The sequence below is a fragment of the Lepidochelys kempii genome, chromosome 2 (genome assembly GCF_965140285.1).
Source record: "Lepidochelys kempii isolate rLepKem1 chromosome 2, rLepKem1.hap1, whole genome shotgun sequence".
Taxonomy (NCBI): domain Eukaryota; kingdom Metazoa; phylum Chordata; order Testudines; family Cheloniidae; genus Lepidochelys; species Lepidochelys kempii.
In genome coordinates this window covers 214499690-214514317 of record NC_136381.1, presented here as the reverse complement: position 1 = coordinate 214514317, position 14628 = coordinate 214499690, and the positions used below count along the sequence as shown (strand labels likewise).

Here is a 14628-nt window from a genome sequence, read left to right as displayed (position 1 = left end):
CCCTCTCTTCTGCTCAGTTCAAACTGATAATTTGACACACTGTTTCCTTCAATTTCTTGGGGCTGCTGATTATTTGTGGCTGCTAAACACAGTGGTATCAGCTTATCAAACATTATTAATATTCAGAATTTTATGGAGGGATTATGAACAGCAATTCCACCACATAGGTGGCAGCATAACTGAAAGATTGTCCTTTTAACACACGCCTTGGAATGTTAAACTTTGACCAATTAAAATGTTTGCGTGTCCGGCAGTAGTCTTACACTTTATTTATTCTCCCCCCACTACTCCAGTGCAGGGGCATGCGCAAGGGTGGGCAAGCGGGGGCACAGGCCCCCCAATCAGTGGGGGGCACAGAACTTTGCTGGGGCAGGGAGAGCAAACTGCTCTGTCCCCAAGATTAGGGAGGAAGGGAGAGCCAGCTCCACCTGCACCGGGGCTGCTGGAGGAAGGGGAGAGAACCAGCTCCACCTGCTGTAGCTGGGAGAGCCAACCCCTCAGCCCCGAGCTGGGGCAGGAAATAACAGCTTCTCAGCACCGGGGCCGTAGAGGGAGGGAGAGGCAGCTCCACCGGCACCAGGGCTGGGGTGGACTCCTCCCACCCACTACTGTAATAGACCCCCTAACCTCTGGCTGAGTTACTGAGGTCCTCAAATTGTGATTTAAAGACTTCAAGTTACAGAGAATCCACCATGTACGCTACTTTAAATGTGCAAGTGACCCAAACCCCGTGTTGCAAAGGAAGGCAAAAACCCTCCAGGGTCTCTGCCAATCTGACCCACAGGAAAATTTCTTCCCAACCCCAAATATGGTGATCAGTTAGACCCAGAGCACATGGGCAAGACCCAGCTGACAGACACCTGGGGAAGAATTCTCTGTAGTAACTCATCCCCATCTACGGTCCTTTCACCGTCCATTGGAGATTTCTGCTGCTAGCGGTCACAGGTCGGCTACATGCCATTGTAAGGAGTCTCATCATTCAATGCCCTCCATAAATGTATCAAGCTCAGTCTCGAAGCCAATTAGGTTTTTTGCTTGCACTGTTCCCCTTGGAAGGCTGTTCCAGAACTTCACTTCTCTGCTGGTTAGAAACTTTTGTCTAATTTCCAGTCTATAAACTTGTGGATGGCCAGTTTATACCCATTTGTTCTTGAGTCCACATTGGTGCTTAACTTAAATAATTCCTCTCCCTTTCCGGTATTTATCCCTCTGATATATTTATAGAGAGCAATCATATCTCCCCTCAACCTTCTTTTGGTTAGGCTAAACAAGCCAAGCTCCTTGAGTCTCCTTTCATAAGACAGGTTTTCCATTCCTTGCATCATCCTAGTAGCCCTTCTCTGCACCTGTTCTAGTTTGAATTAACCTTAAACATGGAAGACCAGAATCGTACACAATAGTCCAGATGAGGTCTGACCTGTGCCTTGTACAAGGGACTAACACTTCCCTGTCTCTATTGGAAATACCTTGCCTGATGCATCCTAATACTGCATTAGCCTTTTTCACAGCCGCATCACACTGGTGGCTCATAGTCATCCTGTGATCAACCAATACACCCAGGTCTTTTTCCTCCTCTCACTTCCAACTGATACATCCCCAGCTTATAGCAAAAATTCTTGTTGTTAGTCCCTAAATGCATGACTTTGCACTATTAAATTTGGCCTGAGAAGTTTGGTTTGAAATTGAATTGCATTTGCAACATACTTTCCTCAGAGGCGAACAATAAGTCAGAGATTCAGCATAATGTAAACTTTTTCACTTGATTTTAGTTGGCAGTTTGGGAGTGTGTGGTGGTTTATTTAGATTTTTGATAGCAAATATTTGACATGCATCTCAGTCTAATTGTACTGCCATCTATAGTTTTGTGAACAGACTGCATCGTGATAGTTTTCAGAAACTGATTTATTTGACAGAGCACATCAGCTGCAGTATGTAACTTGTATTCTGGACAGCAGCAATCCCACCTGGACATATAGATTAGAGTTATACATGGATAGTTATTGTTTTTTATTAAATTTAACCAGTGTATACTTGAACTCACTTTATTTTGTGGGAAAGTTAGGTCTAGATTATCCATAGTGACCCAATTCTGTTCTAAATCTAGACCTGTACAACTGAAATAGATGGAGTATAACTGAGAGTAGAATAAAGTGTTCTGTCTGCAGTATTCAGAGTGGTAGCCGTGTTAGTCTGTAGCAGCAAAAACAAAGAGGAGTCCTTGTGGCACCTTAGAGACTAACAAATTTATTTGGGCATAAGCTTGGGTTTTAGCCCACAGAAGCTTATGCCCAAATAAATTTGTTAGTCTCTAAGGTGCCACAAGGATTCCTGTTTGTTTTTGTCTGCAGTTTTTCTTGCTGAGCCACTTTCCATGTCTGCCATCTCTTCCTAGGAAATGTGATGCATGAGGCAAATCTTTATTCATATCTTTTATTATTGCTATTTACAGGAATAATGATATAACTGTCAGTGTAAATCCTGTTCAAAAAGAGCTGAAAAGTTTTATTTTTTTTTCTTTTTACCTCATAGAATCAGAATCCGAAGGCGAGGAGAACGAAGATGGCTCAACAAAGCACAATCTCTAGGCTACTGTCAAAGGGTCTTTGGGAATGCTGTACTGTTAGAGCAAAACAGGTTTTACTTCAAGGTTAGGCTTTCCTTTTGTTTAGAAGAATCAAGTTCTTTAATGGAGCCCTGAGGCATTGGATGCTCTCTTTGGGACTCCACCTAAGTTAGTGTACAGTGAGTCAGAGTTAAAAACATTCAGTAAGGAGCCATACAGGAAAAGTGAAATTAAATACTTATGGACTCCCTTTTTATCAGCAGTCTTTTTAGGTCCTGTGGCATGTGAACACTCCTGTGTCTGTTTATAGAATTGGTGGATCTGTGTTTGTAGCTTAATACTAGCTTGTGTAGGTGACTTGACACCACCACATTTTTTTGTATAAATGGCTTTTTGTATCTTAGTTCATTTGTTCTCAGTGCCTTTGTTTCATAGACTTATTGTCTGCCACTAAACGCATTCAGATTTCTCGTTCCTTAGGTGAAAACTGAGCAACAGGCTATTCTGAGACTTCCTCTACTCCTTCTTTTTTTGTATTTTTAAAGTTCACTATTCACAAAGCCACAGTCAGTTAAGGATAGGCAGCAAGCCCATTTTTTCCCCTCCTCAATTTTCTCTGATCCAGTGTGGTTCTGGTCAGACTATCCAGATACCCGGACTTGGTATTCTCAATCTGCCCATCGCTCAAAGAAAATGCAAAACTGCAACCTGTGTTGATCTGGACCTTTACATGTGCAAGATTTGCATGTGAAACAAATCAATATTGTGGGCTCAATCTAATGGCATGCAATGATCGGTAACCACCAGATTTTCATGAACAAAATAATTATACATATAAATCTGGTGGTTGCCAATTTAAATATGTAACTGAAATTTCCACGTGCAGATTAGAGATTTCCTATATGACTGTGTAGGTTAAGGTCCTGTCCCCCCACTAGTCACTTGTGCAAAGAAACATCCCTATTCACCTCATAAAACCAGCGTTCTTATAACTATTTCATTGGTCTAGATATTTCACTGTTCGCTATTCCAATACCTCCACAATAACTGTAATACAAAGAGAGGCACCTTCATGATAGCTTGAATGCAAATAACTTTTAAAATGTATGTTCTATACTTAAATCTCTTAACTGATCTGAAGTCTTTGCTATGGTAATAGACATATGAAGACTAAAAATAATGGTGTTGTGAAAAGCTACTGCAAGTGTGCACTTCACAATTTTCAAATATACAAACTTTCATTTGTTATTTTAATATAAAAGTGTTAAGTCCACATTGTGGTGAATGATCCTAGTAGGGTTTAGAAAGTCGGCTTTAATTATAGAAGGGCAAAAGAGCATCCTTAACTAGAAAAGTAGCAATGTATTTTGCAGTTAGTAACTCTAAAACTACCCAACAGAATGGGGAGGGGGCGTTTGAAAAGTATTACATGCAAATGGTTCCTGGAGTGCATCCAAAGGGTAAATTCTTGTCTCCGTATATACCCAGACTTAACTGCAGGCAGCATGCATCAAGCAGAGAATAAATTCCCTTGTATGCCACCTTTCAGCCAAGAACAACAGTTTTGCAGCAGAAACTGATTTTACAGAATATATAAAATAGACTTTTTCAGTAACTATAGTAGCACTAGCAGACACCAGGATAATCACATTATTTACAATGGAAAACTGATGCAATGACCGAACACAGCTGGACCTAAAGGGGTTCTTAATGTGTGCAGACACAAACTTACCATGATCATTACTGCCCTTGGGTGGTATTTGCATAAGCTCTGCTGCTGAACTGTTAAACTTATTTAGCAGCAGCATTATATCAAAGCAAAGACAGTATGCATAAAATGACCATACAGTTAGGGTATGCAAAAGATTATACATTTGTGTTAACCTGAAAATCAGGATGCCTTCAAAGGTGCCAATCCCTCATAATGTGCAAAAAGGTATAATAATCCTGCCTTCAGTGTGTGTGTGTCTATATCCAGCCTTCAGAGTGCGTGTGTGTGTGTCTGTCTCTCTCTATATGTCCTGCCTTCAGTGTGTGTGTGTGTTTGTCTCTCTCTAGTCACACACATACACAATGAAGGCAGGATTATTATACCTTTTTGCACATTATGCTGGATTGGCACCTTTGAAGGCATCTTTGATGACCTTGTCGAAGGAGGGCATGACAGCCATGCTCACAAAATGTATATGCACCTTTTACCTTCCCTAAAAATCTTTGTCTATTGGAAAAAGGGACATGTCCACATGCATGTGCAGTTATAGATCTTTCATGTCCAGGTACAGGTACTGTGTGGATATGTGTAAGCTACTGGTTACTGTGTTGTGTCCCCCTCGGTGCCTGATGCAAAGAGAAGGTGAGCCTGTTAAAGCCCCCACCAACAAATAACTGGCTCTATAGTTCAAGCTGTAGAGACTCATGCTTTTAGCTTTGGGGTTCCCTTCTGCAATCCCTGGAATCACTCCAGATTGCAACTTTCACATATGTCCAGTGTTTTGGATGCAACAGGTGAATTGTCCTTTAAAGCTCTTGTCCAGAGTATGTTCGGGAAGCTGAATGTTGTGCTCCTAGATAAGTATTTTTAGAATAGCTTTTCCTCAAAATGAATTGATGCATTAAAGTATATATAAATTAAGACCTTGACAAAAGTCTCAAATGAGAATTTGGGCAACACATTGAATTTAACTTTTTGAGAAGGGGGTGGAGGACAACGTTTACCTTGATTTTGATTTCCTGACTGTTGGTCAAAAGCTCAGCGTTATTGGAACACAACATTTAATATCAACAGTTCATATCCCTCTGCTGGAGATATGCAGACTTGGATCAATACTGCAAGTGCCATTAAGATCCAGGGTTAGTCTTTGAATGTGTGATTGTTGAATAAGAATGTTCTGTATATAAATATGCTTCATAGTACAATAGGACACAATACATTGTATTTTATTTCAAAATATCAGTAGACCGTGTTTAAATGGTAGAACTAAAAATATCAATCTGCTCTTTAAAATAGACCACCATGTAGGGAAGGAGCCTGGGTGTGAACTTGGAGGGTTGTTGGGTATAGGTGGGAAAAGTATGGAACAGTTTTTTTGGGGGGGGGGCAGGGGGGGAGGGATTATTAGGAAGCTTCCCCCATGCAGACCCAGAAAAGCTAAGCAGTCATTAACTCTACTGAAGCTGTCAGTGCACATCATCTTTGAAGATGAATAGCCTGTGATTTTCAAAGAAGTTTTAGAAAATTTGAATCCTTAATCTTTGGCTGATACAGGACAGCACAGAAAAAGTTATTTGTGAGGGCGTGCTTTTAAGATTTAACACTACAATTTGACAGCTCCACAAAGAGATACTTGGACTGCTGCTGTGAGTGTGGTTTGGTGGATGGGTAATGTGTACTACTGGAGGAATTCTGTGCCACTATGCAATGTAGAATTTGTGCACGATTAATGTTATGTACAGAATTTCATGTGTGTCGTGTCCTCCCCCCCGCTCCCGAATTGGGGCTGCAGTGCTGCTGGCGGCCATTAGGGGCTGATGGACTCTGCAGAGCCCAGCTCACAGTGAGTGGAGCACCCAGCCTGGTGTGGATGGAGGCTCTGAACACTTTGGCTGCCCAGCTTTGATCATCTTCCACTCGGGGACAGGAGAGGGCCCAGGAGACCCATCTCTGGCAAAGGGTGAGGGAGGGTAGGGCCACAGTGTCCCCCAGTGGGATAGTAAATAAGCTGGGGGGAGTAAAGGCTTTGGGCTAGGGCAGTGCTAGTGTGTGCACTGGGGGTGGTGGCCTGCAGCTGGGCTCTGGAGGAAGGGGTCCCGGGTGTCTGGGCTCTGGGAATGCCCCACAGCTGGGCTGAGGGGGGTGTGGGTGTCTGGGCTCTGGGGGGCACCACACAGCACCCTCCAGCACTCCCCAATTGGAACTGAGTTGTCATAGCAGTTTCTTGAACTCTCTACTCCTGGGGGAATCTTTTGTTGTTGTTGTTGACTGTAATGTTGACATACTTGTTGACAGGTATTTTGAAATAAATTACCAAAATAATTGAAACTGAAGAGATTATGGTATATTGTGGTGTTTTGACAAATGAAATATGCAGCATTTTAAAACATTGTGTACCGAATTTTTAATTTTTTGGCACAGAAGTCCCCCAGGAGTAAATGTGGTGTGGCCAAGGGACTATTACCTGTGGGACAATCTCACCAGCAGGGGAAGGGAGTTAGATGGACTGCTGCCAAAATTGCTTGGGGGAGGGTGTATTTTATGCTTAATTTACATATGTAATGCTGACAGCCCCTGTCATTGTTAGCCAGGATCAAACTTGTGATCACTGGAGCTTAATGCATGAGCTTCTATTGTATGAGCTAAAAGACACATCTCTCTTATAGCCAAGGCTTTAGCAGACTCATCAACTCTAGCTGTTCTAACTACCACTAGAGGGCGATAGAGTGCCACACCAAGCAGGCATGGGCCACACACTCACTCTCTCACTTGCTGTGTTTCCCCAAGTTTGTCTGTTTTCTTCTCCCCAGTAAAGATTTATTTGAGTGTAAACAGTCTTGGAGTGGGGAAGTTCTGTCTGATAAGGGCATCTGTTTAGTTTTTGCAGGTTTCTGGGTGAGGGCTTAAGGCAGTTTAATTTTGTCAAGAGGGAGCCAAAATATATTGAATCTGACCCTTTTTGCTGCCAATAATCACAAGATAGAAGGGTTACACACATCTGCATCTGAAGCATCTAGGTCTCCACCCATGGGTTCCAAAATTATTCAGTGCCTATAAAAAAAAAAAAGGCCCTTTTTAAATAGCTGAATTTCAAAGTACAGTTTAAAAAGTCTCAACCTCATCCATGGTAATGGAAATATACCAAGAAAAGGGCTTCCACAAAGGAGTCATTTTATTCATAGTGCCATTCCATCAGTATGTCTTCCAATGGTCATTTTTCAGAATGGAGAGAGGTAAATGCTGGTGTCCCCCAGGGGTCTGTACTGGGACCGGTACTGTTCAACATATTCATAAATGAGCTGGAAAAAGAGGTAAACAGTGAGGTGGCAAAATTTGTTGATGATACAAAACTACTCAAGATAGTTAAGTCCAAAGCAGACTTCACTGCGAAGAGTTATAAAGGGATCTTACAAAACTTGGGTGACTGGGCAGTAAAATGGCAGATGAAATTCAATGTTGATAAATGTGAAGTAATACACATTGGAAAACATAATCCTAACTATACGTATAAAATGATGGGGTCTAAATTAGCTGTTACCACTCAAGAAAGAGATCTTGGAGTCATTGTGGATAGTTCTCTGAAAACATCCACTCAATGTGCAGCGGCAGTCAAAAAAGCGAACAGATTGTTGGACATCATTAAGAAAGGGATAGATAATAAGACAGAAAATATCACATTGCCTCTATATAAATACATGGTACACCCACATCTTGAATACTGCGTGCAGATGTGGTTGCCCCATCGCAAAAAAGATATATTGGAATTGGAAAAGGTTCAGAAAAGGGCAACAAAATGATTAGGGGTTTGAGGAAAGAGTAATAAAACTGGGACTTTTCAGCTTGGAAAAGAGATGACTGGGGGGGGGGGGATATGATTGAGGTCTATAAATTCATGACTGGTGTGGAGAAAGTAAATAAGGAAATGTTATTTACTCATAACACAAGAATTAGGGGTCACCAAATGAAATTAATAGGCAGCAGAATAGGCAGCTAAAAAAAGTATTTCTTCACACAATGTACAGTCAACCTGTAGAACTCTTTGCCAGAGGATGTTGTGAAGGCCAAGACTATAGCAGGATTAAAAAAAGAACTAGATAAATTCATGAAGGATAGGTCCATCATTGGCTATTAGCCAGGATAGGCAGGGATAGTGTTTCTAGCCTGTTTGCCAGAAGCTCGGAATGGGCAATAGGGGATGGATCACTTTATGATTACCTGTCTGTTCATTCCCTCTTCGGCACCTGGAGTTGGCCACTGTCAGAAGACAGGATACTTGGCCAAATGCACCTTTGGTCTGACCTAGTATGGCCATTCTCATGTAACACACAGTTATGTCTGTATGTCTTATGTATAGAAAAGGGCACATGTTGATACACCACAGATTTTATTTTCATTTTTTCTTTTGAATTTTGTTTAAAAATTCTGGATCAAATCCTGAAAGCTGCTGTGTACCCACTGTCACAGTTCAGGTAACTGCCCCTATATTCCCCTGCTGTAGTTCACCAAAATCATCTGGTTTTAGGCTCCCAGCTGTCGCCTTCTGGGCCAGAGAATTGCATGTCTCTCCCTCCTCACTGGGGTTATTCCAGGCTACACAGTTCCCTGTCTACACTGTGATATCCCCAGCAACCCAGATTGCCTGAAAGGCCAGCAACTGTGCTTTGCTTTGCTTTGCTTTATCTACAGAGGCTACGCCCAGTGTATTTCCCACAGTTACAAGCTACCACACAGGTCTTTGCAAACAAGCACATTTACACTTGAGGTGAAAGCGTTACAGAGAAAACAATAAAGAACCTACCTGCATTCTAAAAAGCTTAGCAGGGGTCATCCCAACTCCAAACCTTGGCTCTGGTAGGTGTCAGTCCTTCAAAACCCACAACTGTTCCCCCATGCTTACAAGTTCAGAACTGTCTCCTGTGATATGTCCACCATGAACAGAGGTGGATTAAGATTTATTGGGGCCCTAGCCACAAAGAACATTTGGGCCCCATACACACACCCCCACGGGGCCCCCTGCTCCTCCCTGTCTCACTATGGCTCTACACCTTGCCTAGCCAGAAGCCAGGCCATGGTAAGAGCTGCCCAGAGGGCCTGGGCTGCTGTAGGGAGCCTTGGCCCTCCACCTGTCCTGGACCGCACACCCTGGGGGGCAGGAACATGGGCCAGGGGCTGCTCTCTGGCACCCTTGCTCCTTGACCAGGGCAGGTGGAGGGTCCGGGGCTCCCCAGAGCTGTCCAGGCTTCCTGGACCGCTCTAACCACAGTCTAGGGTGACTATATGCCCTGTTTTGGCCAGGACAGTCCCCTTTTTAAGCCCTACCCTGGATATTCTGACTTTTTTTGCAAAACTGAGCAATTGTCCATCATCAGTTGGCAAGAACAAATGGGACAAATGCACAATTTTACTAAAAAGGGGCTTGGGAGCAGGGCAGCTCCACATAGGGGGGGCCAGGGAGCCTCCTACAAGGGAAGGTCTGTTTACAAATACAGGGAGGAAGGGAGCAGTGGGTGTACATATTTCAAAGAGGTGAAATTTTGGCAGTCTAAAAGTCCCATTCAAATAGGCAAGGAATGAATCTGGTGAGAGAGGAGCAGAGAAAAGCCTAGATAGCTTATGTCATAAATATAAAGGGAAGGGTAAACCCCTTTGAAATCCCTCCTGGCCAGGGGAAAGCTCCTCTCACCTGTAAAGGGTTAAGAAGCTAAAGGTAACCTCGCTGGCACCTGACCAAAATGACCAATGAGGAGACAAGATACTTTCAAAAGCTGGGAGGAGGGAGAGAAACAAAGGGTCTGTGTCTGTCTGTAGTCGTCTTGGCCAGGGACAGAACAGGAATGGAGTCTTAGAACTTTTAGTAAGTAATCTAGCTAGGTATGTGTTAGATTATGATTTCTTTAAATGGCTGAGAAAAGAATTGTGCTGAATAGAATAACTATTTCTGTCTGTGTATCTTTTTTGTAACTTAAGGTTTTGCCTAGAGGGGTTCTCTATGTTTTTGAATCTAATTACCCTGTAAGATATCTACCATCCTGATTTTACAGGGGGGATTTCTTTATTTCTATTTACTTCTATTTTTTATTAAAAGTCTTCTTGTAAAACACTGAATGCTTTTTCATTGTTCTCAGATCCAAGGGTTTGGGTCTGTGGTCACCTAGGCAAATTGGTGAGGCTTTTTACCAAACCTTGTCCAGGAAGTGGGGTGCAAGGTTTTGGGAAGTATTTGGGGGGAAGGACGCGTCCAAACAGCTCTTCCCCAGTAACCAGTATTAGTTCGGTGGTGGTAGCGGCCAGTCCAAGGATAACGGGTGTAATATTTTGTACCTTGGGGAAGTTTTGACCTAAGCTGGTAAAGATAAGCTTAGGAGGTTTTTCATGCAGGTCCCCACATCTGTACCCTAGAGTTCAGAGTGGGGGAGTGTCACGGTTCCTCCCCCACTCTGAACTCTAGGGTACAGATGTGGGGACCTGCATGAAAAACCTCCTAAGCTTATCTTTACCAGCTTAGGTCAAAACTTCCTCAAGGTACAAAATATTACACCTTGGACTGGCCGCTACCACCACCAAACTAATACTGGTTACTGGGGAAGAGCTGTTTGGACGCGTCCTTCCCCCCAAAATACTTCCCAAAACCTTGGTAAAAAGTTTTTTGTTAGTTTCTTTGACGGTGTGAAGCCACTTTAGTGCAGCATGGTCGGTTTGCAGGTGGAAACGCCGTCCCCAAACATATGGGCGTAGCTTTTCCAGAGCGTAGACAATGGCATAACATTCTTTTTCAGTGACTGACCAGTTGCTTTCCCTCTCAGACAGTTTTTTGCTGAGAAACACTACAGGGTGGAATTCTTGATCAGGTCCTTTCTGCATTAAAACTGCTCCCACACCACGCTCGGATGCATCTGTGGTTACTAGGAACGGTTTGTCAAAGTCTGGGGCCCTTAGTACAGGGTCAGACATGAGTGTCGCTTTAAGCTTGTTAAAGGCCTTCTGACACTTTCCGGTCCACTGAACAGCATTTGGCTGTTTCTTTTTGGTTAGGTCTGTCAGTGGGGCAGCGATTTGGCTGTAGTGCGGTACAAATCGTCTGTAATAACCGGCCAAGCCTAAGAAGGATTGAACCTGTTTCTTTGACTTTGGGACAGGCCACTTTTGGATAGCATCCACTTTGGCCTGTAGGGGGCTGATAGTTCCTTGACCCACCTGGTGTCCAAGGTAAGTCACTCTGTTTAGGCCTATTTGACATTTCTTAGCCTTAACAGTTAGTCCTGCCTCCCTTATGCGCTCAAGGACTTTTTGTAGATGTTCCAGGTGGTCTGCCCAGGAATCCGAAAATATGGCCACATCGTCAAGGTAGGCGACTGCATATTCTCCTAATCCCGCTAGGAGACCATCTACAAGTCTTTGGAAAGTGGCGGGTGCATTTCGCAGCCCGAAAGGGAGTACATTAAATTCATACAGCCCGAGATGTGTGATGAAGGCTGACCTTTCCTTGGCAGATTCATCTAGCGGTACCTGCCAGTACCCCTTGGTTAAGTCCAAGGTAGAGATGAACTGGGCCCGTCCCAGTTTCTCTAATAGTTCATCTGTGCGTGGCATGGGATAGTTGTCTGGGCGAGTTACAGCATTTAGCTTACAGTAGTCCACGCAAAAACGTATTTCCCCATCTGGTTTGGGAACTAGAACCACTGGAGATGCCCATGCACTTTCAGAGGGGCGGATTACACCCATCTGTAACATATCCTGGATCTCCCGTTCTATAGCAGTTTTAGCTTGAGGAGACACCCGGTAAGGGTGGACCCTAATTGGGTGAGCATTACCTGTGTCAATGGAGTGGTATGCCCGTTCAGTCAGTCCTGGGGTGGCTGAGAACGTTGGCGCGTAGCTAGTGCACAGCTCCTGGATCTGCTGTCGCTGCATACGCCCAAGGGTCATGGAGAGGTTCACCTCTTCCACACCACCAGCACATTTCCCTTCGTAATAGACACCTTCAGGCCACTCAGCGTCGTCTCCTCCCTGGGCTGTAAACTGACAAACCTTTAATTCTCTGGAATAAAAGGGCTTTAGAGAATTAATATGATACACCTTAGGCTTTCGGTTGGAGGTGGGGAATGCTATGAGATAATTAACAGCTCCCAGGCGCTCCTGGACCACGAATGGCCCTTCCCACGATGCTTCCATTTTATGGGCCTGGAGCGCCTTTAAGACCATGACCTGGTCTCCTACTTTGAAGGAACGCTCTCTGGCATGTTTATCATACCAGGCTTTTTGCTCTTTTTGAGCATCCTGTAAGTTTTCTCTAGCAAGGGCTAAAGAGGTTCGGAGGGTGTTTTGTAGGTTGGTTACAAAGTCCAGAATGTTAGTTCCTGGAGAAGGTGTAAATCCCTCCCATTGCTGCTTCACCAACTGCAATGGCCCCTTAACCTCACGGCCATATACAAGTTCAAATGGGGAAAACCCTAAACTGGGATGTGGTACAGCTCTGTAGGCAAAGAGCAACTGCTGCAATACTAGGTCCCAATCATTGGAGTGCTCATTTACGAATTTACGTATCATGGCCCCCAAAGTTCCATTAAACTTCTCCACCATGCCATTTGTTTGATGATGGTAAGGAGTGGCAACCAAGTGATTTACCCCATGAGCTTCCCAAAGGTTTTTCATAGTTCCTGCCAGGAAATTAGTCCCTGCATCTGTGAGGATGTCGGAGGGCCAACCTACCCTGGCAAAAATGTCTGCTAGTGCCTGGCACACACTTTTAGCCCTGGTGTTGCTTAGAGCTACTGCTTCCGGCCATCGGGTGGCAAAATCCATGAAAGTCAGTATGTACTGCTTTCCTCTGGGTGTCTTTTTCGGAAAAGGACCCAGAATATCCACAGCTACTCGCTGAAATGGAACTTCAATGATGGGGAGTGGCTGGAGAGGAGCTTTGACCTGGTCTTGGGGTTTTCCCACTCTTTGGCACACCTCACAAGACTGGACATAGGTAGAAACATCCTTGCCCATTCCCTCCCAGTGGAATGACCCCCCCAAACGGTCTTTGGTCCTGTTCACCCCAGCATGGCCACTAGGGTGATCATGGGCTAAGCTCAAGAGCTTGGCCCGGTATTTAGTTGGAACTACCAACTGTCTCTGAGGATGCCAGTCTTCCTGGTGTCCCCCAGAAAGAGTTTCCTTGTATAAAAGTCCTCTTTCTACAACAAACCTGGATCGATTAGAAGAGCTGAGAGGCGGTGGGTTGCTCCGTGCCGCCGTCCACGCTCTCTGGAGGCTTTCATCTGCTTCCTGTTCGGTCTGGAACTGTTCCCTTGATGCTGGAGACATCAGTTCCTCATTGGATTGGGGACATAGGCTTGGTCCCTCTGGAAGCGATATAGGGGATGGAGCTGTTTCTGTTGACTGTGAACCGCTCTCCGCTGGTGCACTATGTTTGGATTCAGGCTCCGGCTGAGCCTCTTGTGTAGGGTTATCGGCTGCTGCCAGTTCAGGTTCGGTGGGGCCCTCTGGTGTTGAGGTTGCAAGTACTGGATTCAGTGCTGGCACGGGGTCTGGTGTTGGTTGTTTGGCTGGTTCCGGTTCTGGGACTGGTTCCGTCTGGGACTGGATCCACTACTGCTGTTGCAGACATTGGCCTGGGGTCCGGGTCCATCACCTCTGACCGGGCCCTGATAGCAGTTTCCAGAACAGAGCTAGGCCCCACGGCTTGTTTAGCCTGGCTGCGGGTAACCGTTCCCACCCTCTTGGCCTGCTTCACGTGATTGGCCAAGTCTTCCCCCAACAGCATGGGGATGGGATAATCATCATAGACTGCAAAAGTCCACATTCCTGACCAGCCCTTGTACTGGACAGGCAACTTGGCTGTAGGCAAATTGAAAGAGTTGGACTTGAAGGGTTGAATCGTCACTTGGATCTCGGGGTTGATTAAATTGGGGTCCACTAAGGAAGCATGGATAGCTGACACTTGTGCTCCGGTGTCCCTCCACGCGGTGACCTTCTTCCCGCCCACACTCACAGTTTCCCTCCGCTCCAAGGGTATCTGGGAGGTATCTGGGCCTGTGGACCTCTGGTGTGATTCCGGTGCAATGAACTGTAATCTGTTGGGGTTCTTGGGGCAGTTGGCCTTTACATGCCCCAGCTCGTTACATTTAAAACATCGTCCAGCTGACGGGTCACCGGGGCGAGGTGGGTTGCTGGAGAACGGGGTGGTGGGACGATAAGGGGTCTGGAGGGTTCTTTGGGAGGTAGGTGGGGCTTTGGGCGGCCCCCGGTAATAGGGTGTGGTCTGGGGTGGTCCCTTCTGGTCTTCGCTCCAACTGCGACCAGTTTTCTTCTTCTCTGCCACCTCCACCCATCTGGCTCCAATCTC

At 45.0% G+C, this 14628-nt stretch overlaps 1 protein-coding gene and 1 long non-coding RNA gene across 9 annotated transcripts in view; one reads left to right on the top strand and one right to left on the bottom strand.

Moving 5' to 3' along the window:
- BZW2 (basic leucine zipper and W2 domains 2) overlaps positions 1 to 2966 on the top strand; it is a 77614-nt gene extending 74648 nt beyond the window's left edge. For all 6 annotated transcript variants that reach the window (XM_073333787.2, XM_073333789.2, XM_073333790.1 and 3 more), the window contains one exon: positions 2530 to 2966. In XM_073333787.2, the coding sequence (XP_073189888.1) occupies positions 2530 to 2585 (56 nt within the window). In that variant the 3' untranslated portion in view covers positions 2586 to 2966. The remainder of the gene's footprint in view (positions 1 to 2529) is intronic.
- Positions 2967 to 5462: 2496 nt separating this feature from the next.
- The window catches only part of LOC140907570 (uncharacterized), a 41608-nt gene continuing 32442 nt past the window's right edge, over positions 5463 to 14628 (bottom strand). For all 3 annotated transcript variants that reach the window (XR_012157542.2, XR_012157541.2, XR_012157543.2), the window contains one exon: positions 5463 to 7573. This is a non-coding gene — a long non-coding RNA (uncharacterized LOC140907570). The remainder of the gene's footprint in view (positions 7574 to 14628) is intronic.